Source organism: Musca autumnalis, unplaced genomic scaffold (genome assembly GCF_047663935.1).
Source record: "Musca autumnalis isolate F117 unplaced genomic scaffold, ASM4766393v1 scaffold_5, whole genome shotgun sequence".
NCBI lineage: Eukaryota > Metazoa > Arthropoda > Insecta > Diptera > Muscidae > Musca > Musca autumnalis.
The window spans coordinates 204,290,235-204,316,468 of NW_027412088.1; the positions used below are offsets into that span (position 1 = coordinate 204,290,235).

General features: G+C 34.5%; 1 protein-coding gene across 19 annotated transcripts in view; it reads right to left on the reverse strand.

The window, feature by feature from the left end:
• Positions 1–26,234, reverse strand: part of sm (heterogeneous nuclear ribonucleoprotein L) — a 345,011-nt gene that overhangs the window by 68,024 nt on the left and 250,753 nt on the right. For 2 of the 19 annotated variants that reach the window (XM_073990788.1, XM_073990806.1), the window contains one exon: positions 9,720–9,743. The exons of the other annotated variants lie outside the window; for them this stretch is intronic. In XM_073990788.1, coding sequence (XP_073846889.1) covers positions 9,720–9,743 — 24 coding nt within the window. The remainder of the gene's footprint in view (positions 1–9,719; positions 9,744–26,234) is intronic. 19 annotated transcript variants of the gene reach the window in all.

Sequence of the window (26,234 nt, forward strand, 5' to 3'; positions counted from 1 at the left end):
AAATATCAGACAATTACTACTAAACATCAATTTGGAGATGGTGTTAATGGGAGTAAGGTGGAGCCATTCGTACCCCTCTCTCGCTTACTATCACTTACTGCACTTTATGCCGTTTTGAAAATTGCATTCAATGTTTGCATGGCATTGCTGGCCCCACCACATTAATTGAGTGTTGCGTGGGCTCGTCGTTGCAATTGTGAATGAATTTTAATGATGTTAGTAAATGGATTGGCTGCCTGGTTGGCTGGCTGCTGCCAGTGCCTAGCACACGATTGTGATTAGCTTCAATGAGTTTTTATTATTTATATTATTTGGCTGGTTGACTGGCCGGCTAGCTGTTTGAGATTTTCACAATGTTTACTAATTATTAATAAATGAATTTATTTAAACATTTATTGGCAATTTTCGCTTTGCTTTTTTGCCTTTCCCCATTTCCCATAATTGCTTTAAAAATATTTCATATTTTTCCTGGCCCGATGAAATGAAATAATTTTATTTACGTAATGGGATTTTAAACAAAAACGATTTCCAAATAAAAATTATTTTAACACTTTTTGGCCATTTGCTTATGAATATTTTTTGGTCATTTTGTTTTTCATATTTCATTGGAAGCAAATCTAATTAAAATAGTTGGGGCATTTACAATTATTGTTGGATATTTTTAATGGGAATTGCTATTTTCCTCAATGCAATTTCCTTTGAGGAAATAAGAAAAATGGAATTATTAAAATAAATTTTCCAAAAATTTTACACAAATAATTATAAATGTAAACAATATTTAAAGAATAAAATTAACAAAAATAAATAATGGATTTAAAAAAGAAATCCAATAAATAAATAAAATAATAATAACAACTAAATAAAAAAATAAAAATTATATTTAAGGTCATAATAACAAATATTTTATATTGTTTTTGACAAACGGATTGGAGGCGTATACGTTTTGACAAAAGTTATACGCATCGGAGGTATAGTAAGAAATTCTAGTGAAAGAACCGGAAGACAGAGCTATAGAACATAAAATGTTCTATATTCTGTTAGGAGTTTTATATTCTGTTGGAGTAGTGGATTGGGTGCGTATACGTTTGCTGTGATCAAGCAATACGCAACCGAAGCCTGATAAAAATACCACTAAAAGAACTGGAAAATTTGAAGGGAAGTGTTGAAAAAGGTCATATTAAAACGTATTTTATATTGTGTCAAAAACCGGAAGGGAGGCGTATATGGTTTGACAATAGTTATACGCAACGGAGGTATAGTAAGAAATTATAGTAAAAGAACTGGAAAACAGAGCTCTGAAACTTAAAACATGTTTTATATTCGTCATACGAACTGGATTGGATCTTTAGAAGCACCCTTTCTATAAGAAAGGGTTCTAAGAAGCATATTTTCTGCACCTAATGTTTCATTGAAGCACCCTTTTTGTACGATAAACGTTCTTTAAAGCATGAAAAAGTCCTTCGAAACACATTTTTCGTAAGAAAGAATGTGTCCTTCAAAGCATTTTTGCTGTATGAAATAGCCGTAGAAGCACCCTTTCTGTAATAACGGGTCCTTCGCAGCACCCTTTCGGTAAGAATGGATTCTTAGAAGCTCATTTTCTGTATGAAAAGGTACGTAGAAGCACTCTTTCTGTTTTTATACGAAAATATCCTTAGAAGCATCTTTTCTATACGAAAAGGTCTTTAGAAGCACCTTTTCTATACGAAAAGGTCCTTAGAAGCACCTTTTCTGTACGAAAAGATCCTTAGAAGCATCTTTTCTATACGAAAAGGTCCTTAGAAGCATCTTTTCTATACGAAAAGGTCCTTAGAAGCACCTTTTCTGTACGAAAAGGTCCTTAGAAGCACCTTTTCTTTACGAAAAGGTCCTTAGAAGCACCTTTTCTTTACGAAAAGGTCCTTAGAAGCACCTTTTCTTTACGAAAAGGTCCTTAGTAGCACCATTTCTGTACGAGAATATCCTTAAAAGCACCCTTTCTGTAAGAAAAGTTCCTTAGAAGGTCCTTTTCTTTACAAAAAGGTCCTTAGAAGCACCTTTTCTTTACGAAAAGGTCCTTAGAAGCACCATTTCTGTACGAAAAGATCTTTAAAAGCACCCTTTCTGTAAGAAAAGTTCCTCAGAAGGTCCTTTTCTTTACGAAAAGGTCCTTAGAAACACCTTTTCTTTACGAAAAGGTCCTTAGAAGCACATTTTCTTTACGAAAAGGTCCTTAGAAGCACCTTTTCTTTACGAAAAGGTCCTTAGAAGCACCTTTTCTTTACGAAAAGGTCCTTAGAAGCACCTTTACTTTACGAAAAGGTCCTTAGAAGCAAATTTTCTTTACGAAAAGGTCCTTAGAAGCACCTTTGCTTTACGAAAAGGTCCTTAGAAGCACCTTTTCTTTGCGAAAAGTCCTTAGAAGAACCTTTTCTTTACGAAAAGGTCCTTAGAAGCACCTTTGCTTTACGAAAAGGTCCTTAGAAGCACCTTTTCTTTACGAAAAGGTCCTTAGAAGCACCTTTTCTTTACGAAAAGGTCCTTAGAAGCACCTTTGCTTTACGAAAAGGTCCTTAGAAGCGCCTTTTCTTTACGAAAAGGTCCTTAGAAGCACCTTTTCTTTACGAAAAGGTCCTAAGAAGCACCTTTGCTTTACGAAAAGGTCCTTAGAAGCACCTTTTCTTTACGAAAAGGTCCTTAGAAGCACCTTTTCTTTACGAAAAGGTCCTTAGAAGCAAATTTTCTTTACGAAAAGGTCCGTAGCAACACCATTTCTGTTCGAAAAAGTCTTTAGAAGCAACCTTTCTGTTCGAAAAAGTCGTTAGAAGCAACCTTTCTGTTCGAAAAAGTACTTAGCAGCATCCTTTTGTACAGAAAGAAGCACCCTTTCTGTTCGAAAACTCCTTAGCAGCACCCTTTCTCTAAGAATGAGTTCTTAGAAAAATCCTTTCTGTACGAAAATATGCTTAGAAGTACCTTTCTATACGAAAAGGTCCTTAGAAGTACCCTCTCTGTACGAATAGGTCCTTAGAAGTATCCTTTCCGAACGAAAAGGTCCTTAGAGGTATCCTAGCTGTACGAAAAGGTCCTTAGAAGTACCCTCTCTGTATAAAAAGGTCCTCTGTACAGAAAGGTCTTCCGAGACACCCTTACAAGCCCCTTTCTGTACTGAAAGGTCCTAACGAGCAACCTTTCTGTACAGAACTTAAACGTATTTTAAATTTTTATTGAGAGTCTAATTGGGACTTAAACATGTTTTAATTTTTCCCTGAGAACCTGGGAAAATATTTTACATTACGCCTGGGAACCGGATTGGGTGTGTGTAGGTTTTGGTCACAGTGATTCGTTACCGAGGTCTACTAAAAAGTAGTATTGAATGTACTGAAGGATACAATTTAGATCCTTAGATGTTGTCTAATTCTCTGTTCGGGTGCGTATACGTTTTGACAACACTAATACGTTCTCGGAGTCCAAATAAAAATTAATACTAAAATGCTAGAAAGACAGGTCCGTGGACTCTAAACTATTTCGTTGTTTGCAACCAAAAAAATTTGTAGCACTGCGTGGATTGAAAGATATTATTAAGAGCCTCTGATCGGCTGCGTATACGTTTTGACAACACTAATACGTTCCCGGAGTCTAAATTAAAAATACTATTAAAAATAGAAAGACAATTCTCCTGGTCTTTTAAATTTCTTTTTTGCAGCAATGAAAAATGTTCTTCATCATTAGACAATTTTGAGAAATTTCTCATAGACAAAACACCATAAAACCATCTGGAAAATGTTAAAATGCAAGCAGCAAAAAGTCAATAATGATCAAAAAGAAAAATGATGTTCATGATAATGCAAGGCGAAGGAAGAAAGGGAATGCAAAGAAGGGGCCGTGGCATACAAATCTGCCAATATTTTGTATGTTTTAATGATAATAAATTGTAAATCATGTGTGGCATGGCAAATTGTTAAATAAATTGAATAATAACCATAAAGTCGAGCACATTCTCATCTCAGCTATATGGGAAGAAATCCAGCCAAGGCAAACAGCAGCCAGCAATGATTTATGAAGAAGGAGAAGCTCACTCTCAATATTCATGGAAATGAAAATAAATATTGAACTTGAATTGTCTTTCAAGTGTTTGGTACCTAGCATTCGCATTGTTAAAATCTAAATTTTCAATTGAAATAATAAACTATTGCAGAACACAGAGGCTAGCTATCAAATGGACATTTGCTCTGCCATTCTAAAATATACCAAGCTCTTGCATTCACACGTTTTCTTGTTTAACATGAAAACAAATCAACAACAAACAAAGTGAGAGAACGAAAAAAATCTCACATCACAAAACTGACAACACCATGCGGACCTATGATTAATTACAGCTGGTGCTGCTGGTTGTTGTTCTTGGTGATGCTGGGGGATTTGTACATACAACAATTTTTTGTGATTCTGTACCTCTGTAGTGAGCTGCTATTTGGCCCACAATCTATTCTACATACATTCTCACTAGCTGGCTTGAATAACTAAACGGCATAGAGGTGTGAGAATACAACTGTTGTTGTTTACCTTTTGTCAAAACATTTTTTTTGCTCATCTACACAAAATTTAAGTGTTTTATTTATAAACATTTAAAAATCTACAAAATTATTAAGAGGGAGAGGAGCAGGAGGTGCGGGAGGCAGCGACGGTGGATAACATGTAAATTGTCTGGCGGCATTTGCATTCATTCAACAAAATGTCCATGGGAAAAGGTTGCAATTCAAATTGTACAGAAAAAAAGTGCATTTGATATTTTCATCAAGTCATGTGCTGCAGTATTATAAATATGTGTCGCAAGATGTGATGGTGATGCCATTTTGGGAATAGTAGACCAAATTTTATGATAAAAATCCCCTTATAGTTAGATTAGAACTAAATAACCAGGTCGTCCAGAAAAAGCCATATGATAAATTGTTGTAATTGGGTGGCGTATGAGTTGCGACAATAGTTATACGCACCCAATGTGTAAGAGAAACGAACGTTCGAAAATGGAAGATAGTTGACGAATTTTGATGAGTTTTCAATTCTAAAGAAAGAAATAATATATATAAAGAAATAAATAAAATATATTGTAGGCGTATGAGTAGTGTCAATTGTTATACGCACCCAGGGTTCACTAAAATAAAAAAAATTAACTTATCTGCAATATGTGAAAGTTTCCTGAAGATTTTTGGGAAAGAAATAAATAACAGATTATATTTTCTGTCATGAAATCGTAGAAATCGATGAGCCTTTATTAAATGGTATGGTATTTAGGTGTGTATGAGTTACGACAATAGTTAAACGCTTCTTAGTTCAATTACTTTTTATGGGTTTTGCTGTTTTTTATTGCATTTCCTTTGAGGAAGTTGGGAAATTGAATTATGAAAATTAATTTTCCAAAAAAATATACTGTAGAAAAAAATTGTTAAAGAAAATTTCAAAATAAAATAACAAAAAATCGATGTGAAAAAAACTTGAAAAGAATTGTTAAGGGGTCGTATTAAAACGTGCTTTATTGCGTCTGAAAAATGATTTTGGAGTGTATATGTTTTGACTAATAGTTATACGCACCGCAAGTATAGTAAAAAATTCTAGAGAAAGAACTGGAAGACACAGTTTTATAAGATAAAATATGTTTATAGATTCTGTCAGAGCAGTGGATTGGATACGTATACGTTTCGACATCAGTAATACTCAACCGAAGCCTGTTAAAAATAAAACCAAAAGAACTGGAAGCCATAATCTAAGACTTAAATATATTTTAAAATTTGAAAAGAAGGTCGTATTAACACATATTTTATATTGTGTGAAAAAAAACCGGAGTGGTAGGCGTATACGTTTTGACAATAGTTATACGCACCGCAAATATTGAAAGAAATTCTAGATAAAGAGCAACGGCAAAGCTCTAGACCTTACACATATTTATATTTGCTCAGAATACGTTTTGGCAACAGTAATACGCAACCGAAGCTTCCTAAAAAACACTATAAGAACTGAAAGACATATTCCAAGACTTAAAGATATTTTAAAATTTGAAAAAAGCGCATATTAAAACGCATTTTATATTGTTTCAGAAAACCCGATGGGGGCGCATACGTTTTGAGAATAGTTATACGCACCAGAGGTATGGTAAAAAAATTCTAGTGAAAGAAGTTTAGGGCAAAGCTCTAGAACTTACAACATGTTTTATATTTGGTCAGAGTACTGGATTGAGTGCGTATACGTTTTGACAACAATAATACGCAAGTGAAGTCTAATTGAAAATACCACTGAGAGAGCTGGAGTACAAACTAGAAGGGAGGGATTGGTTGCGCATACATTTTGACAAAAGAAATACGTAATCGAAGCCCGTTTTAAAAATCCCCGTAAAATAATAGTTATACACACCGCAATTAAAGTAGGAAATTCTAGAGAAAGAACTAGAAGACACAGTTTTATAAGATAAAACATGTTTTTATATTCTGTCCGAGCACTGGATTGGGTACGTATACGTTTCGACAACAGTAATACTCAACCGAAGCCTGTTAAAAGTACAACCAAAAGAACTGGAAGCCATGATCTAAGGCTTAAATATATTTTAAAATTTGAAAAGAAGTGTTTAAGGTCGTATTAACACTAAAATATTGTGTGAGAAAACCCGGAATACGTTTTGACAATAGTTATACACACCGCAAGTACTGAAAGAAATTCTAGATAAAGAGCAAAGGCAAAGCTCTAGACCTTAAACATGTTTTATATTTGGTCAGAATACTGGATTGGGTGCGTATACGTTTTGACAACAGTAATACGCAACCGAAGCTTGTTAAAAATACCACCAAAAGAACTGAAAGACATATTCCAAGACTTAAAGATATTTTAAAATTTGAAAAGAAGCGTTTAAGAAGGCCATATTAAAACGCATTTTACATTGCTTCGGAAAACCAGATGGTGGCGCATACGTTTTGAGAATAGTTATACGCACCAGAGGTATGGTAAACAATTCTAGTGAAAGAAGTTTAGGGCAAAGCTCTAAAACTTAAAACATGTTTTATATTTGGTCAGGATACTGGATTGAGTACGTATACGTTTTGAAAACAATAATACGCAACCGAAGTCTAGTTGAAAATACCACTGAGAGGTCTGGAGTACAAACTAAAAGGGAGGGATTGGTTGCGTATACATTTTGACAACAGTAATACGCAACCGAAGCCTGTTAAAAATACTACTAAAAGAACTTAAGGATATACTGTAGGTCTTACATATATTTATATAAGGTTTGATTGGGACTTAAATAAATTTTAATTTTTATCTGAAAGTCCGAGAGAATGGGAATGGAAGGATTTAGGACTTTACAAACATATACGACAATAGTTATACACTTCTTAATTAAATTTGAAAAAAAAAAACTGAGAAAGCTGGAGTACAAACTAGAAGGGAGGGATTGGTTGCGTATACATTTTGACAACAGTAATACGCAACCAAAGCCTGTTAAAAATACCAGTAAAAGAAGTGAGAGATATGCTATAGGTCTTACATATTTTTATATAAGGTTTGATTGGGACTTATATATATTTTAATTTTTATCTGAAAGTCCGAGAGAAGTGGAATGGAAGGAAATAGGACTTTACAAACACATACGACAATAGTTATACATTTCATAATTAAATTAGAAAACAAAGCTCTAGAACTTAAAACATGTTTTATATGTGGTCAGAGTAGTGGATTGAGTGCGTATACGTTTTGTCAACAATAATAGGCAATCGAAGTCTAGTTGAAAATACCACTGAGAGAGCTGGAGTACAAACTAGAAGGGAGGGATTGGTTGCGTATAAATTTTGACAACAGTAATACGCCACCAAAGCCTCTTAAAAATACCAGTAAAAAACTGAAAGATATGCTGTAGGTCTTACATATTTTTATATAAGGTATGAATGGGGCTTAAATATATTTTAATTTTTACCTGAAAGTCCGAGAGAATTGGAATGGAAGATTAGTTAATATTTTTTAAGCAATTATTTGAGCAACGCACAGTCTACAAAAATATGCAAATTTCTGTACTTTCGACTACACTAAGTAATCATGGCCATTTCTGAGGTATAATTGCGGCTCGTACAAAGAACAAAATATATATGCAAAGATCTAAGACTTTACAAATATTTTATATTATGCCTGAGTACAGGATTGGGTGTGTATATGTTTTGGCTACAGTAATTAAGAACCGAGGTCTAGTGAAAAGTAGTGTTGAATGGACTGAGAGATACAATTTAGAGCCTGAGACGTAGTTTATACTCTGACTGGGTGTGTATACGTTTTGACAACACTAATACGCTGCTGGAGTCTAAAAAAAATAATTTCGTGTTTGCAACCATGAAAGTTAGACGCTTCATAATTCAATTAGAAAACAAAGATTTATTGTTTATATTTAATCAATTTTTTGAGCAACGTACGGCCTACAGAAATATAAAAGTTTTAGTACTTTCGACTACACATTGTAATAATGACCATTTCCAAGGTATAAATGAGGCTCTTACATGTCTGATGTTAACGAAAAATATATCAGTCTTTGTTACTTTTCTAGTATAACATTGTTCTTTAGTCACCATATAGATATATCACAAAATTTTTGTATTTCGAAATTTGTTAGTCTCATTTTAAAAGAAATGTTTGCTAAAAATTTTATCACTTTGGTGGCAACCTTGTGGAATGTTAAAATTTGTTTCTATTCCAGCTTTTACAAATTGTTTGTGACATAATAACAACCAAACTAATTTCTGCTGTTCTTCATTAATTGCTTCTGTTTGTGATATATTTTCATATTAAAAAAATATATATTTCAATGGGATAATTATCAAAGTGTTACTCATAGAGTTTTTTTGTTTTTCAATATTTGATTTGATTTTTCCATCTATGTCAGATAAATTCGCATTTTTTGCAGTTCCAAGGTAGACGTATAACTGTTGACATAAGTCATACGCCACCAAATTCACATTTGCCTTATCTATTTGAAAACTTCAGCGGTTTTTTTCCAATTTAACAAAAAAAAATCACACGACAGATATATGGATGATGAATTTCTCTTTGAATTAATTGCTTCTGTTTGTACTATATATATATATATATATATATATATATATATATATATATATATATATATATATATATATATATATATATACAGTCGAAATCGCTTATAACGTCCTATCGGTTATAACGACCATATCAAAAGTCCCAAATCTCGGGGGCCCTTTATAGCCCTATCGCTTATAACGACATATCGGTTATAGCGACGAATTCCGTCGGTCCCTTGACCGACGTTATAAGCGATTTCGACTGTACATATACTTTTTTAATAGATCTAAGGTAGGCGTATAAGTTTGGACATAAGTCATACGCCACCAAATTAAAATTTACCACATCTATTTGGAAATATTACAGGTTATTTCCACTTTAAAAAGAATTTGGTACGATTGATAGATGGAAGATGAATTTTTCTTTTCACTAATTGCTTCTGTTTGTGATATATTTCCACATTTCAAAACATATTCCATTGGGATAATTATCATAGGTTTATTCATGGGAGTTTTTGCTTTCAATTAGTAAAAAAAAACATTGTAATCAATTGAAAATCAACTCAAGTGTTTCCAGGTTTACATAAATACAATACATACAAATTATAACAGATAATTAAAAAAATGTTAATATATATAAGGCAAATATTTGACTAGATATTAAACACAATTTACTTGTTAATGGTTCCGGGAACTTACCTAAAATGAGAAGAAGAGAAATGAAATAATTAGAAATAATGTTTAATAGTTATTATATTAATTGAACGACATATAAAAATATAATACTCTTATAGAAGTGTAGCACAGGTTATTGGCAAACATACTGCCATTGATTATCACAGTTTATCTCAGGAAAAAGTAATGAGAAATAAATAATTTCCTATAAAAAAACTTTGAATATTCTATTAATCTATATGTGTTTCATAGTCCTTAAATATTTAAAATGCTCTTCTGAAGCCTTAAATAATTAGGATTTGCGTCCTTTGTAAGGTAAATAAATATTTTTGGTAATTTTACTGGGGGCTTATAAGTATTGAAAGCAGTCATACGTCATCATATATTGAAGACAATAGGTGATTTAAAGTGCTATTAAATATTTGAAATCTGTTCAATTTGTTTTCACTGAACCACAAATTTGGACCTCTTTTCTAGATTCTTCGAAGGACCAATTCGTATTTGAGTCCTAAGGCGTATAAGTATTGACAGCAGTCATACGCCACTATACATTGAAGACAATAGGTAATTCAAAGTGCTATCCAATATTTGCAATCTGTTCAGGTTGTTCCCACTTAATCCACAAATTGCCCACTCTTTCCAAGGTGGGTCGAAGGACCATTTCTTATTTAAGTCTTAGGGTAATCTCATTCATATATGAAACATTTCATATTGGAATAGAAATTCCAGTGATAAAAGTGGAAGGTAAAGCTCTAGCGCTTGTTATATATTTGGTCAGAGTACTGGATTGGGTGCCTATACGCTTTGGCAACAGTAATACGCAACATAGGCCTGTTAAAATACCACTTAAACACGTGTGCGAATGAAACACGCCCGAACTTTAGTTTTCGAAACAATTTTAACTTTGCTTTTGCTTCAAAACAAAAAACAAATTTGAAAAACACACAAGAGTTTGGACGTGTCTCTTTCGCACACATTTTTCTTTCGACATACAGAAACAGGCTGTAAATCTCATTGAAATTTTCAAATTTCATCATTCATAAAAGGGGCTACCAACTTTATTACCCTTTACCCACATCAATCAACAACATATCACATCTAGCAGACATTTTGTGCCGTTTTTATTTTAACTCATTTCCTTTTTTTCCAAGAATTTCAAAACTAAACATTAAAATATGGTCCTTCGACCTGGTTACTGAGTGTAAAAGCCTCACATCAATCATCACCTAACCGGGGCCACCATTAACACACATTTCTTACAAGGGGAAGACACATTTCAAACTATTTTTTTTTAATTTTCTTCCTGTGTTAAATTTTAAAATCCAAATAGAAATGAAGAAAGACAGCTAAAACATTTACCCAACTGACGTTTTCCTGATGGATGGATGGCTGGATGAATACCTACATCATTTGTCACTTTAGCAACAAAGTAAAAGCAAAGATGGATTTGTATTCAAATGTTGTTCTTCTTGTCCCTTCAATAATATTACACAACGGATGATAGAAGAAACTGTATACAAAATTGTTTTCCTTTTTGGAAAGAAAAAAAAAGAAAAAATAATATAAAAAACATAAAAACGAATTGTAAACCCAAATAAGTTTTCCTTCTTTGGGGTTACAATACTTTTCCATTCACCTACAAGAAGGCGGACAGGCAGGCGGATGGCCATGGAGGAAGTAACAAAAAAACTTGTAAACATCTTAATATTTTTCCACTACCGTTGTTATCTTTTGCAAGGATACATTTCGTCATAAAAAAAGAGAAGGGAACTCTTATAAGTTTGTCTATCTCTATGCCTTCCCTTTCACATACACATTAAACAGGGTTTCGGCCATTTGCCTTCCCCCCTCAGCATCTACCTATATGCCTCGTTTGGTTTTAAGGATAACAACAAGCTGAAATGCATGTAAACACTTAAACCACTTTTTTGTTGTGTTTTTTTGTCTATGACTTTTTAACTTGTTTTGGGGAAGACGTTCGTTCCCCCCTGAGACAGACAAGGGACCGGTCGTATTTTAATATTACAAACTGTTACAAACAGAAAAGAAGCAAAAAGAAAACACATTTTATATCCACATACTTAAGTTAACACCTTTTAACAACATTTGGGTCAAGAGATGACAATGTAAATGACAAGGATCCGAAGAAAAATAATAATCACAAAACTTGGTGATGCTGGGGAGGAATTTCTAATCACCCCCTGACTAAGTGAGTGACTGGCTGACTGACTGTCAACTGTGAGTGTTGTCTAAGTGACTGTTTTGTTATTTGCTATTAAAATAAGACATTTGTATTTGTCTATTTTTCTTTTTCTCATTGATAAAATAATCTTTGAAGGTTTTTTCTCTTTACATAGAATTAATGGAAACACTTTTTAGATGACTTGTCTTCCTTCTAAGGATTCAATTGTTTGTACATCCATTAAATGTTATTGTTATTCCAAAACATTCAGAGTATTCTAATAAGTTTGGAGAAAAAATAAATCATATTATGGTCCTTCGAGCTAAACAAAAATGTTTCATTCAAAGTAATATCCAGACTTCATCATCTGGAAAGACCTTTTAAATTGTTTTCAAATCTGATTTTTTGCCTTACAAATTAATTTCAATCCTACCCCATGCAGTGCGGTAATTTGACAAACTCAAAGGACAATTTAGAAATTATTGTTTACTTATCAATCTGTTATCTTGTTATTTTGCTGCGAATCATAGCACTATTATTTTTTAGTTGAGTCGAAGGACCATTTCATATTTGAATCTTTGCAGAATTTTTATTAAAGTGGAGGACCATTTCTTGTCTGATTTGAAGGAGGAACATTTCCTTAGTTGAGTGAAAAATATTAATGTTTAATGATTCTAAGGTGGACGTATAAGTGTTGACATAAATCATACGCCACCATTTGTTATACGAAAGATCATTTGTTTGATTTAAGGGAAAAATTTAGGCAAAGTGGAGCAATTCGTTAGTTTAATCAAAAAAAAAAAAAAAAAAAAAAAATAAATAAATAAATAAATAAATAAAAAGATTAATAATAATTTTAACTATCCTAAGGTGTGCGTATAAGTGTTGACATAAATCATACGCCATCATTTGTTATTCAAAGGACCATTTATTTGACTTAAGGAAACATTTTAGGCGAAGTGGAGCCATTCGTTTGTTGAGTCAAAAAATTAATAAATAAATAAATAAATAAAAAGAATAATAATAATAATAATAATAATAATAATAATAATAATAATAATAATAATAATTGGTAACTATCCTAAGGTGGTCATATAAGTGTTGACATAAGTCATACGCCACCATTTGAACTTTGTCTCTATTCTTCATAAATTAAAAAAAAAAAAAAAAACAGGAACAGTACTTTTGACAAGTAACGAAACGAAATATGGTGGCCGTCTCCAAAGGAACAAAAATAAAAAAAAAACACAGAAAACCTCAAAAACTTCTGTTAACAATTTTAAGTAAAGACATAACTGTGGAAAATACAAATGCTAGTTGAAAATGCTCGTAAATTTCAAGCTTTGTTTGACTGAGAAGGGCAATGACAAATTGAATTTTGAAATAATTTAAAAACAACCAAATATTAAGAAAGAATTATGCCGAGGAATCATTTCAGCACTCCATATCTGGGCCGAAGGATCATTTCATGTTTGAGTTTAAGGACCGAGTCATGTTTGAGTCAAAGGAGCGTTTAAAGCTTGTATCGAAGGACCATTTCTGAATATTTTCTTTATTATTAAATATTCCCTGGAATGTAATACACAACTCTTCAGAACATGTCATTGTTGTAAAATGCCTCTATGCCGTTCTTTTCAGTACATTTTTCAACGACGATTTAATAAAAATGTCAATAAAGTAGTGAAATCCGAAATGCGAGAACAAACTGTTGGTGTGAACTGTGTTTGAAATACGTGTTGTAAAAGATATGATGCAAAATACCGCTGAAACAACATGAAGTAAGCATTTTAGAGTTTCAGAATGTTCTAAAGAATTGTTGAGAACTTTATTTGGAAGGTTTTTGCAAAAGGTTACTTGGTTCAACTCCCAATGGTTTAGCCGATACTGACCAGAATTTCAGCAATTATGTAAAATTTTCTATATTTTATAGATTTTGATGCCCTAGATGGAGTTTTTCTTATGTGGTTTCTTCAAGAGATAAGTTCTACTAGTTTAGGGCTACAATATTGCTAAAGACAGCAAGGCCAAATTCCTATTCGTTTCTGAGATAAAGGCCTGATAAATGCAAAAAAGTGAAGATTTAGCCCGGTTTAGATGAGGCCATAAAATCCGAACTGGATCTGACAGGACAAAACCCAACTAGGGTTTTTGTAGTCTAAATATGCACTTTCAAAAAATCCATGCTAGAAGTTGTTTGCATTTTCAGTGTTGCATAGTGTTATGTGAAGCAAAAATCTTAATAATGTAAATTGTAGCACCATTTCTTAGTAGGGTTTGAAGGACCATTTCGTATTTGAGTCGAAGGACCATTTCTTCGAAGAGAATTTTATGCGAATAGTACAGCCAGTCCTTACTTGAGTCGAAGGACCATTTCCTTTTTGAATCGTAGCACTATTTTTTGTATGAATTGAAGGACCATTTCCTTTTTGAATCGAAGGACCATTTCATGTTTGAATTGAAGGAACAGTTATTATCTGATGCAAAGGTCTTTTAACGCGAATAGTAGCAGCAGCATTTTTAGTTGTGTCGAAGGACCATTTCTTATTTGAATCGTAGCACCATTTATTTTTCTAGTTGAAGGATCAATTCGTTCTTGAAGCGTAGGACCATTTCATATATGAATCGAAGGTCCATTTATTATCTGAAACAAAAATCTTTTTATGTGAACAGTAGCACAATTTCTTAGTTGGATCGAAGGACCATTTCGTATTCACGTCGAAGGACCATTTCTTGCCTGATGCAAAGGTCTTTTAATGCGTATAGTACAGACATTCATCAGTTGAGTCGAAGGACCATTTCTCATTTGAATCGAAGCAATATTTTTCTGTATGATTTGAAGGACCATTTAATTTTTGAAACGAAGCGCCATTTCATATTTAAATCGAAGGACCATTTATGATGCAACGTCCTTTAAATGCGAATGGTAACACCATTTTTTAGTTAGGTCGAAGGACCATTTCTTGTCTAATTCAATGGATAATTTTATGCGTATAGTGAAGCCACCATGCCTTAATTGAGTCGAAGGACCATTTCTTACTTGAATAGTAAGACTAATATTTGAGTTGAAGGACCATTTCATATTGTTCTCATAGAAAGGCTCTATAGAAGCAACCCTTATTATAGAAAAGCTCTATAGAAGTACCCCTTTTTAAAGAAAGGCCCTATAGAAGCACCCCTTTTTACAGAAAGGCTCTATAGAAGCAACCCTTATTATAGAAAGGCTCTATAGAAGCACCCCTTATTATAGAAAGGCTCTATAGAAGCACCCCTTATTATAGAAAGGCTCTATAGAAGCACCCCTTATTATAGAAAGGCTCTATAGAAGCACCCCTTATTATAGAAAGGCTCTATAGAAGCACCCCTTATTATAGAAAGGCTCTATAGAAGCACCCCTTATTATAGAAAGGCCCTATAGAAGCACCCTTTCTTATAGAAAGGCTCTATAGAAGCACCCTTTCTTATAGAAAGGCTCTATAGAAGCACCCCTTCTTATAGAAAGGCTCTATAGAAGCACCCCTTATTATAGAAAGGCTCTATAGAAGCACCCCTTATTATAGAAAGGCTCTATAGAAGCACCCCTTATTATAGAAAGGCTCTACAGAAGCACCCCTTATTATAGAAAGGCTCCATAAAGCACCCCTTATATTAGGAAGGCTCTATAGAAGCACCCCTTATTATAGAAAGGCTCTATAGAAGCACCCCTTATTATAGAAAGGCTGTATAGAAGCACCCCCTATTATTGAAAGGCTCTATAGAAGCACCCCTTATTATAGAAAGGCTCTATATTATATTATTATAGAAAAGCTCTATAGAAGCACCCCTTATTATAGAAAGGCTCTATAGAAGCACCCCTTATTATAGAAAGGCTCTATAGAAGCACGCCTTATTATAGAAAGGCTCTATAGAAGCACCCCTTATTATAGAAAGGCTCTATAGAAGCACCCCTTATTATAGGAAGGCTCTATAAGTGAAGCACCCCTTATTATAGGAAGGCTCTATAAGTGAAGCACCCCTTATTATAGGAAGGCTCTATAAGTGAAGCACCCCTTATTATAGGAAGGCTCTATAAGTGAAGCACCCCTTATTATAGGAAGGCTCTATAAGTGAAGCACCCCTTATTATAGGAAGGCTCTATAAGTGAAGCACCCCTTATTATAGGAAGGCTCTATAAGTGAAGCACCCCTTATTATAGGAAGGCTCTATAAGTGAAGCACCCCTTATTATAGGAAGGCTCTATAAGTGAAGCACCCCTTATTATAGGAAGGCTCTATAAGTGAAGCACCCCTTATTATAGGAAGGCTCTATAAGTGAAGCACCCCTTATTATAGGAAGGCTCTATAAGTGAAGCACCCCTTATTATAGGAAGGCTCTATAAGTGAAGCACCCCTTATTATAGGAAGGCTCTATAAGTGAAGCACCCCTTATTATAGGAAGGCTCTATAAGTGAAGCACCCCTTATTATAGGAAGGCTCTATAAGTGAAGCACCCCTTATTATAGGAAGGCTCTATAAGTGAAGCACCCCTTATTATAGGAAGGCTCTATAAGTGAAGCACCCCTTATTATAGAAAGGCTCTATAAGTGAAGCACCCCTTATTATAGAAAGGCTCTATAGAAGCACCCCTTATTATAGAAAGGCTCTATAGAAGCACCCCTTATTATAGAAAGGCTCTATAGAAGCACCCCTTATTATAGAAAGGCTCTATAGAAGCACCCCTTATTATAGAAAGGCTCTATAGAAGCACCCCTTATTATAGAAAGGATCTATAGAAGCACCCCTTATTATAGAAAGGCTCTATAGAAGCACCCCTTATTATAGAAAGGCTCTATATATTTTTGAATTGAAGGACCATTTCATATATAAATCAAAGGACCCTGTATTATCTAAAATTTATTTTAATGTGAATGATAGCACAAATCTTAGTTGGGTCAAAGGACCATTTCACATTTGAATCGAATTTTTTATTTGAATCGAAGGACCAGTTCTTATATAAATCGAAGGACCATTTAAGATTTCACTGGAAGGACCGCCATTATATTAGAGTCGAAGGGCCATTTCTTTTCTCATTTAAAAGAATATTAGTTCCATATTTTAGAGAGCTGGTGATCTGCTCATAGAAGAGCTGGTGCTCTTTTCATAGAAGAGCTGGTGCTCTTCTCATAGAAGAGCTGGTGCTCTTCTCATAGCAGAGCTGGTGCTCTTCTCATAGAAGAGCTGGTGCTCTTCTCGTAGAAGAGCTGGTCCTCTACTCACAGAAGAGCTGGTACTCTGCTCATAGAAGAGCTGGTACTCTGCTCATAGAAGATCTGGTGCTCTTCTCAAAGAAGAGCTACTGCTCATCTCATAGAAGAGCTGGTGCTCTTCTCATAGAAGAGCTGGTGCTCTTCTCATAGAAGAGCTGGTGCTCTTCTCATAGAAGAGCTGGTGCTATTCTCATAGAAGAGCTGGTGCTGTTCTCATAAAAATGCTTGGACTCTTCTCATAAAAGATATTGGGCTCATCTCATAGAATTATTTAATTAATATAAAATACTTTTGACTTGTAATTAAATGGCAAAATAATATGATGGCGTATACATATTGACAACAGTCATACGCCACCAATGATGAAGAGTATTTTATGTTTGAGTAGAGCTCTTTTCAAAGAAGAGCTGGCGCTCTTCCCATAGAAGAGCTGGTGCTCTTCTCATAAAAATGCTTGGACTCTTCTCATAAAAGATATTGTGCTCATCTCATAGAATTATTTAATTAATATAAAATACTTTCGACTTGTAATTAAATGGCAAAATAATATGATGGCGTATACATATTGACAACAGTCATACGCCACCAATGATGAAGAGTATTTTATGTTTGAGTAGAGCTCTTCTCATAGAAGAGCCGGTGCTCTTCTAATAGAAGTGATTGGGCTTTTCTCTTAAAAGGTATTGGGCTCCTGTCATAGAATTATTTAATCAATATAAAATATTTTTGACTTGTAATTAAATGGCTTATTAATGGCTAAATAATATGTTAGCGTATACATATTGACAACAGTCATACGCCACTTGGACCTAATTTGGTTGCTAAAACTGGTTTAATTTTTTTCGCTAGAACTGGTTCAATGTTTTTATGGAGTTCTAAGCCAACATCGAACGTGATCTCCCCCTTGAAATGCAAGTTATTTTATAGCACAATTGTTTTTTTTATGCAATCAGCAATTACCTGGCTGTATAAAGCGTTTTACTCCTTTCGTGTAGTTTTCCTTTTTTTGTATTTTTTTGCTTTTATAAAATCAATCGATTTGCATTTAGAATTCATGGCATTATACAACAAGAACAACAACAAAAAAGAAGACAATCCCACCCACGTTTCTGTGTAATTTTAATGTACTCTATAAAAAGCATTTATTGAACATACAACAACAGCAACAACAACAAGTAAAAATGGAAAACTGACGACTGATTCCATTGGCAAATTGCCCGCATTTCATTAGACATGGAGGCTATACCAAACGACTATCGACTATTGTTTGGTTGTTTGATAGTTTATTTTTGAAATTTTTGTGTGTGTAAAACATGTGTATTTAAAAACGGCTTAAAAGCTACAAAAACAAACAATTAACCTATGAACTTTTTGAAATGTTTGTTTTCTCCTCCCCTTTGGCGCTCCTTCTGCTTTTTGCTCTTTCGTATGTATGGAATATTTATAAACTTTGTTTGCAATTAGAATTTTAAAATTTATTTAAATTTAGAAAATTTTAAGTAAATTATTTTTGTGCAATTAATTTTTGTCTTTTGTCTAAACTATTTGTCGAGCTGCCATTGGGCAATTTCTTTGAAATGCATTGTTGTCTTTTGCTTTAAAGAATTTAATTTAATTTAAATTAATTAGCTTTTTTGCGTATCGCTTTTGTCTCTTTCCACATTCCCTGAAGGCCAAAGCAACAAACAAAGCTATTTAGTTGTGCAAATTTTAAAATAATCTTATCTAAATATTTGCCGTTGGCCCGCTTTTCCTCTTCCCCTCTCTTTTTGAGATACTTATGTGGGAAATTTTGTTGTGTTGTGAGTGTGTGTGTTTCTGAAACCTTTTGTTTGAAATTTTATATCATTTGACACCTGCAGGTGTGATGCCTTTATAAATTTTCATTTGTTTGTTTCACATGACATCTTTTGTGTCTTGTCTTTGACAGTTGTACGACGACATAGAGGCACAAAATAAACAGCCCAAAAAATCTATTGCGAAAATGTGTTTTTGCCCAAAGTTTCCTTCTTGTCTGGGAATGGTATTGTGAAAAAGGTAGTGGCAGCAGTTTTCGACGATTTCATTAATTTCTGTAGATGATGTGCCACTCGCTTGTCAAAGTGAGAAAGGAAATGTGAAGGATATAGGATTGTTGAAAAGACAATGGTCCTTTGACTAGAAATAATGCCTTGTAAATGCTTTAATTGAAAACAGATATCTTCTGAGAAGAGAGCACAAGATCTTATGGGAGAAAGGAGTTTCAGTTCTCCTATAGGAAGTCTCCTTCTATGAGATTGTATGGCCCAATTATTAGAGTTGGGCAATCTCGTTCAATTGAAGGATCCGGATCACTATCTCGTTCAATGACAAAACTTCGTATACTTAATTTCACATGTTGGTTTTTATGATGTTACTCATTCGTCTTTGAACGAGGACAGTGATCTTGATCGTTCAATTGAACGAGATTGCCCAACTCTACCAATTATTTAACTGATCACTGACTTTAATCGTTGAGACAGTACGCCGAATAGTAATTTCAAGAGTGAGGAAAGGTTGCGTATGACTAGCGTCAGTAGTTATACGCAATAATGTGCCTTGAAATATTCAGGACAATCATGAATAAAAATTCCGTGCGGAATTTGTCCAATTATTTAACTGATCACTGACTTTAATCGTTCAGACAGTACGCCGAATAGTAATTTAAAGAGTGGGGAAAGGTTGCGTATGACTAGCGTCAATACTTATACGCAATACAGTACATTGAAATATTCAGGACAATTATTTAACTGATCACTGACTTTAATCGTTGAGACAGTACGCTGAATAGTAATTTAAAGAGTGGGGAAAGGTTGCGTATGACTAGCGTCAATATTTATACGCAATACTGTACATAGAAATATTCAGGACAATCATGAACAATCCAAAAAAGGAATAATTTTGTCAATTCGTCAAGAATTTTCCAGAATTAAGTGAGTCCAGCAGTTTTCAACGTTTGAAAATATTGCTTTTAAAAGAATTGCACTTTTTTTTAAATTATTTTCCATGCGGACAATTAGGAGGGAAATATTTGTGATTGCCCCGATGATTCCCCTATAAGGGCAAAGAATTTTATAATTTTAATATCTTTTGTTTTTTGATTTTCTGCTTCTTCCTTTTCTTCATTAAAGGAAAGATAAGTATTTTGTTCAAAAATAAAACTCATTCAAAATTTTTTCTCTCTTACAAGACATTGGATCGACTGCCTGGTCGGGTGGTGGTCTACATATAGTACATGGTCTACATATAGTACACGTTATTAGCTATTCCATAGCTAAATTGAACGGAAACCATAGGTAGATACCAGTGTGCTCAGAGTTTCCCCAGGATTTCACGGATCCGTTGGTCTTGGGACTTTCCAGGATTTGACATAAATAAGAGGCCGATTATGTATTTGTCGGGGGAAAACCCCATCAATATTGTCAAATTGTATCATTGACCACGGCTTTCATTGTCCCATTACTCGTTTGTCATATGTAGGGTCAGGTTGCGTATGACTAACGTCAATACCTATACGCAATGAAAAAATATTACGACTTCCCAACCAAATACATGGAATTCAAATAATTTTCATTTGAAATTTTTGATCTCCTTTTTCTTTGCAAATTTATCTTGAATCATGAATAAAAATTCCGTGCGGAATTTGTTCCTTTCACAATTTTTATTTTTGTCCAAAAAAGGAAATACCGATTTTAAAAGAATTTCACTTTTTAAAATTATTCTCCATGCGGAAAATTTTGGAGGAAATTTTGGGAAATTAATGTTGTCGAATTTTGTATCATTGATTAAGGGCTTCATTGGTCCATTACTCGTGTGTCATATGTAGGGCCAGGTTGCGTATGACTAACGTCAATACTTATACGCAATGCTGCAATTCCAAATACCTGGAATTCAAATAATTTTCATTAGAAAATTTTGATCTACTTTTTCTTTGGAAATTTATCTTCTGCCCCATAAATTGGTCACATTAAAAGCCAAGTATTTTGTTCCACCAAAAATAAAATTCATTTAAATATATGGCTAACATACAAGACATTATGACCGGCTGGCTGGCTGGCTGGTCGGGTGGTCTACATGTTGTTGCTGCTAGGAAGAGCTACACTTAGTCATCTATTGATGGCTCATTTGAACAGAAACAGCAACAACTATTTTTAGATCAATTAAAATCAAATGCGAAAAAATATTACAAACATAGAAAGGCAAATTGCTTTCAGAAAAATCCCAACAACAGACATATTTGACCATTTGGTGTCGTGTTTTTGTTGTTGCTTTTAGGGAAAAAACATGGGACGTTGTATAATCCACCACAACCTATCATCACATATTTCCACATAAATATTCGTGTCTGTTTTTCCATTGCAAGAATTCGAAACGAAATTGCAGAGTGTGTGAACCAATAGGCCCACAACTCACTTATGTCAGGCTGGGGATGGTCGGCCAGCCAGCCAGCCAACCAGTCATCCAAACAAGCTAACGAATGTTTCTACATGAATACCTTTAACAGCAAATTATTTGACAACAACAACAAGTACGGCAAATAGTTTTGTGCGTTCATATTTATTATTATTTTTTATTAATAATAAGCAAACAAATAAGGGAGGCATTTTTTTTAAACCAAGTAAAAATGGGGGAATTTTGAAATAAATTGAAATGTTTGCTTGTTAACACCACACACAGCTTTGCTTCGAAAAATAACCATGAGAGATATATAAGCAGGCTATTTGAGTCGATTCTTGAAGTATGTTTATGGTAGGACATATAAAAGGCAGAGAGAAAGTAAGTTTAGGCAATAATAAATTTAAAATATTTGAGGTAGGTCTACTTTAAATCATTGCATTTAATTTGGCAGAATATGAGCATCGGAAGAGCTACCAAGTGGTATAGTTTAATTAATAATTTCAGTATTTGAGCTGATAACAAATAATAACATGAAGACAGTTACCGCAATTATAATAATAATATAATTGTTCCACAAACATCCCAGATGGAACAAGGGAGACTTCTCTCATATCAATGGGTGCACCCCGATTCATATTAGCTCAATGATATGGGACCTACAGTTTATCGCCGAGTCCGAACGGCATGTCTTAAGAAACCACTTAAAGAGAAGTTTTACATGGCTGAAATACTCAGGAAATGTCGCCAACATTACTGAGGGATATTTTGCCACCGTTGTTACATAGTCGGGGAATCGAACCCACGACCTTCAGCGTGCAAGGCGGGTGTGCATACCATTGCACCACGGTGGCACCCAAATTACGGCAATTATGTTTAATTAAATTTGTAGGGTTGCGTATTATTAATATTAATACAAATGTACACCGGTGCGTTTAAATACTATTTATTACAAATATTAAACATACGCCACAAAGTTATGTTAATGCTTAGAATATTAACTAATATTTTTTATACAAACATTTTTGCCTAAAATTAACGACAAAATGATTTTTTAAACCACTGTGCCTCAAAGTCTCCTTACAGCAGCATCATAACGTCCTTCCAACCCCCTTCTTCCCCATCATTTGTTAAATTTCTAAGCCATGAAACATCGCCGTCGTTCTCTGCCATTTACACTTGACGCACTCAATTAATTAATTTATGGTTGTCTCTAATATTCGGCAATTCGCCGTTTGCTTATTTTTTTGCGTGGCAGTGGCAGGTAGCACTACTTCTTGGGTGTTGATATTCCCGGTTGGCTGGCTGATTGCACTTTGGTGGTGTGCAATTATATCTGGCAAATAATTTTTAAAACACCACGCAAAAAAGCAAACGGCGCATAGGTGGTTCACAATTCACACCTTGCACATGACAGCTGAGTATGAATTTTTAATTAATCATGAATTTCCTCTCCGCTGTATTCTCTTCTCTTTTTCTCTCAATATTCCTCCCCAAAGTGATTGAAGGATAAGGCTGAATTGGAAAAAATACATTCTGTCTACTTCAATAAACGAATAAGTGGTGGGCAAATTGTTGTAACAACCCCAAAATAATTGATGTGATCAAGATTGGAAACGGAATTTTCTTTGATATCTTTATTTAAATGGGGAATGTGGCAAAACAAATGATTTGTTTTCTTTGGCAATTTATTGAAAATTTTATAAATATTCCTGCTTTGATGCACCACAACAGGGAAGCGCATGGTTTACGTCGTTAGTTATACGTTAACACGGGAATACTTGTTAGATGTATGAGATTAGATTGGGAACGTATGAGTTATGTCACTACTTTTACGTAAGTATGAAAATTGCCATAATTCATTATAGAACTTCAACAGAATTCCTTTTAACTGAGGCACAATGGTCTCAGGAACATAAAAGTTCATAAATTCAAAACATCGACAGGAAAAAATCGATTTTGAAACGGTGTTTGACCCCCCAGTAAAATTCCAGTCACGTTTCCTTAGTAAAAATACCAAACCAGAAGGGAAAGCAAACTTTGAAACGATATAAGACTACTACTGTTCCTCACGGTATAATTAATGGGTGAGAAGTCTCTCCACTATATCTAATGGAATGCTCGTTCGAAGTTTTTTCGTTTACTTGGCGCTTCCAACGAAGGTTTTGACATTTTACAAAAGAAAAACAAATGAGGTAGAGCTTGCGTGTGATTTATATTAGCATATGATTGACCTCAATGCGTATGATTGACGTCAGTGCTTATACGCAACTTCAAATATTGCCTTTAAAGCCGGATTTCATGCTATCAGGCATGTCACAGATTTCGATCGGTATGGTTTCAATTCCGTAATTTCACTTTGATCATTTTTGTTTTAGCGTTGGAACAGTGTTTGACCCCCAGTAAAATTCCAGTGACGTTTCCTTAATAAAAATACCAAACCAGAAGGGGATAGCACACTTTTCTAGTGGAATGCTCATTCGAATGTTTCTTCTTTTACTTGGCGCTTCCAACGAAGGTTTGGCATTTTACAAAAGAAAAACCAATGAGGTACAGCATGCGCATGATTTATATTAACTGTAGTTTATTGTGGCGTATGATTGACGTCAATACTTATACGCAACTTCAAATCAAGCCTTTAAAGCCGGATTGCATGCCATCAGGACTATCAGGCATGTCACAGATTCCGATCGGAGTGGTTTCAATTCCGTAATTTCACTTCGATCGTTTTTGTTTTAGCTTTGGAACAGTGTTTGACCCCCAGTCAAATTCCAGTGACGTTTCCTTAATAAAAATACCAAACCAGAAGGGGGAAGCACACTTTGAAACGATATAAGACTACTATTGTCCCTCGCGGTATAATTAATGGGTGAGAAGTCTACCCATTATATCTAATGAAATGATTGTTCGAATTTTTCTTCTTTTACTGGGCGCTTCTAACGAAGGTTCGGCATTTTACAAAAGAAAAACAAATGAGATACAGCTTGCGTATGATTTATATTAATTATAGTTTATGGTGGCGTATGATTGACGTCAATACTTATACGCAGCCTCAAATATTGCCTTTAAAGTCGGATTGCATCCCACCAGGATTATATTATAGTTTTCGTTGGTGCTAAATCCCTTCACTCTTTGATATGATATAAGGGAGTATGAATACGAACGAAGGTTAACTTGTCCTTTCGGAGATAGACTTGGAGAAATTTTACTTTCGATTTAGTTTTTTCACCAGAGCTTTGAGCTTTCCCCCAAGAAGGATAAGTAAGGTATAGGTTGCCTAATATCAATTGTAGCTTTGGTGTGGTATGATCGACGTCCACATGTATAAGCAAAATACGGCTTGAAGGATCGCTTCAGTGATTCTACTTGGATATGAGGTAGAGCTCCCCTTGTCCCTTGTGAAGTAATGAATAACCACGAAGTTTCCTTTACTTAATCGAGTGGACAAGGGGAAGAGTGTTGACCTAAGAAGGACAAACGAGTTGTAGGTTGCGTATGATTGATATTAATTGTAGCTTAAGGTGTCGTATGATTGATGCCCACACATTTATGTATGATACGGCTTCAAAGAACGCTGTGAACACCGCCAAGACTTCACTCAATTCGTGGTCTACTGCATGGAGATTCTAGAATGTACACTTAGTTCTCTACTGATTAATAATTTGTACATGGAGCTTATGTATTTGTCGTATTGATATGCTCATAGACCTTGGCCGATGTTGTAGCGTGATATTCTTTGTAACAGGTAAGAACGGCGTTAAGTTCGGCCGGGCCGAACTTGTTATATCCTCCACCACAAGTTGTATTGAAGTAAAATTGGATAATTAGTTTCCTTTCGTGTATGAAGAAGACATACTGCTAAATTTCAGCAATTTCGGTAAAACAATGTGAGGCACCATTCAAAACGTCGATCTATACCGACAAATTTCTGACCGAATGTTTTTACGCTCAAAGAAGACTAAATACCAAATTTCCTATATTTCGGTAATAGAATGTGGCTAAAACTTAAAAAATACCGAAAATCAAGACGTACGCTTCTATGGGGATATAGGAAGACGTGGACCTATACTGATAATACTCTTCTGGAATACTTTATAATTCTTGGAAGTCGAAATAACGAATTTCATCCATTTCGGTTGGATATTGACGTCACAATGGAATATTGAAGGCACAACCTTCAAAATACGAAAAATCGGGAGGTACCTTTCCATGGGGACTATATGAAGGCGTGGACCTATACTGACAAATTTAAAGGGGAAGTTTGAGTACCCACAACGAAGTCTAAATACCAAATTTCAGCCACTTCGGTGGAATATTGAGGCCACAACGTTCAAAATACCGAAAATCGGGAGGTACCGCTCTATGGGGGCTACATGAAGGCATGGACCGATACCGAAAAAGTTCCGAGGGAAAGTTTTATACCACCAAGGTAGACTAAATACCAAATTTCAGCCATTTCGGTGTGATAATAAAGCTAAAACCTTCAAAATACCGAAAATCGGGAGGTAACGTTCTACGGGGGCTATATGAAGGTGTGGACCGATACCGACAAAATTCTGGGGGAAAGTTTTATACCCCTAAAGAAGTCCACGTACAAAATTTCAGCCATTTTGGTAGGATAATGAAGCAAAAACCTTAAAAATACCGAAAATCGGGAGGTAGCGTTCTATGGGGGCTA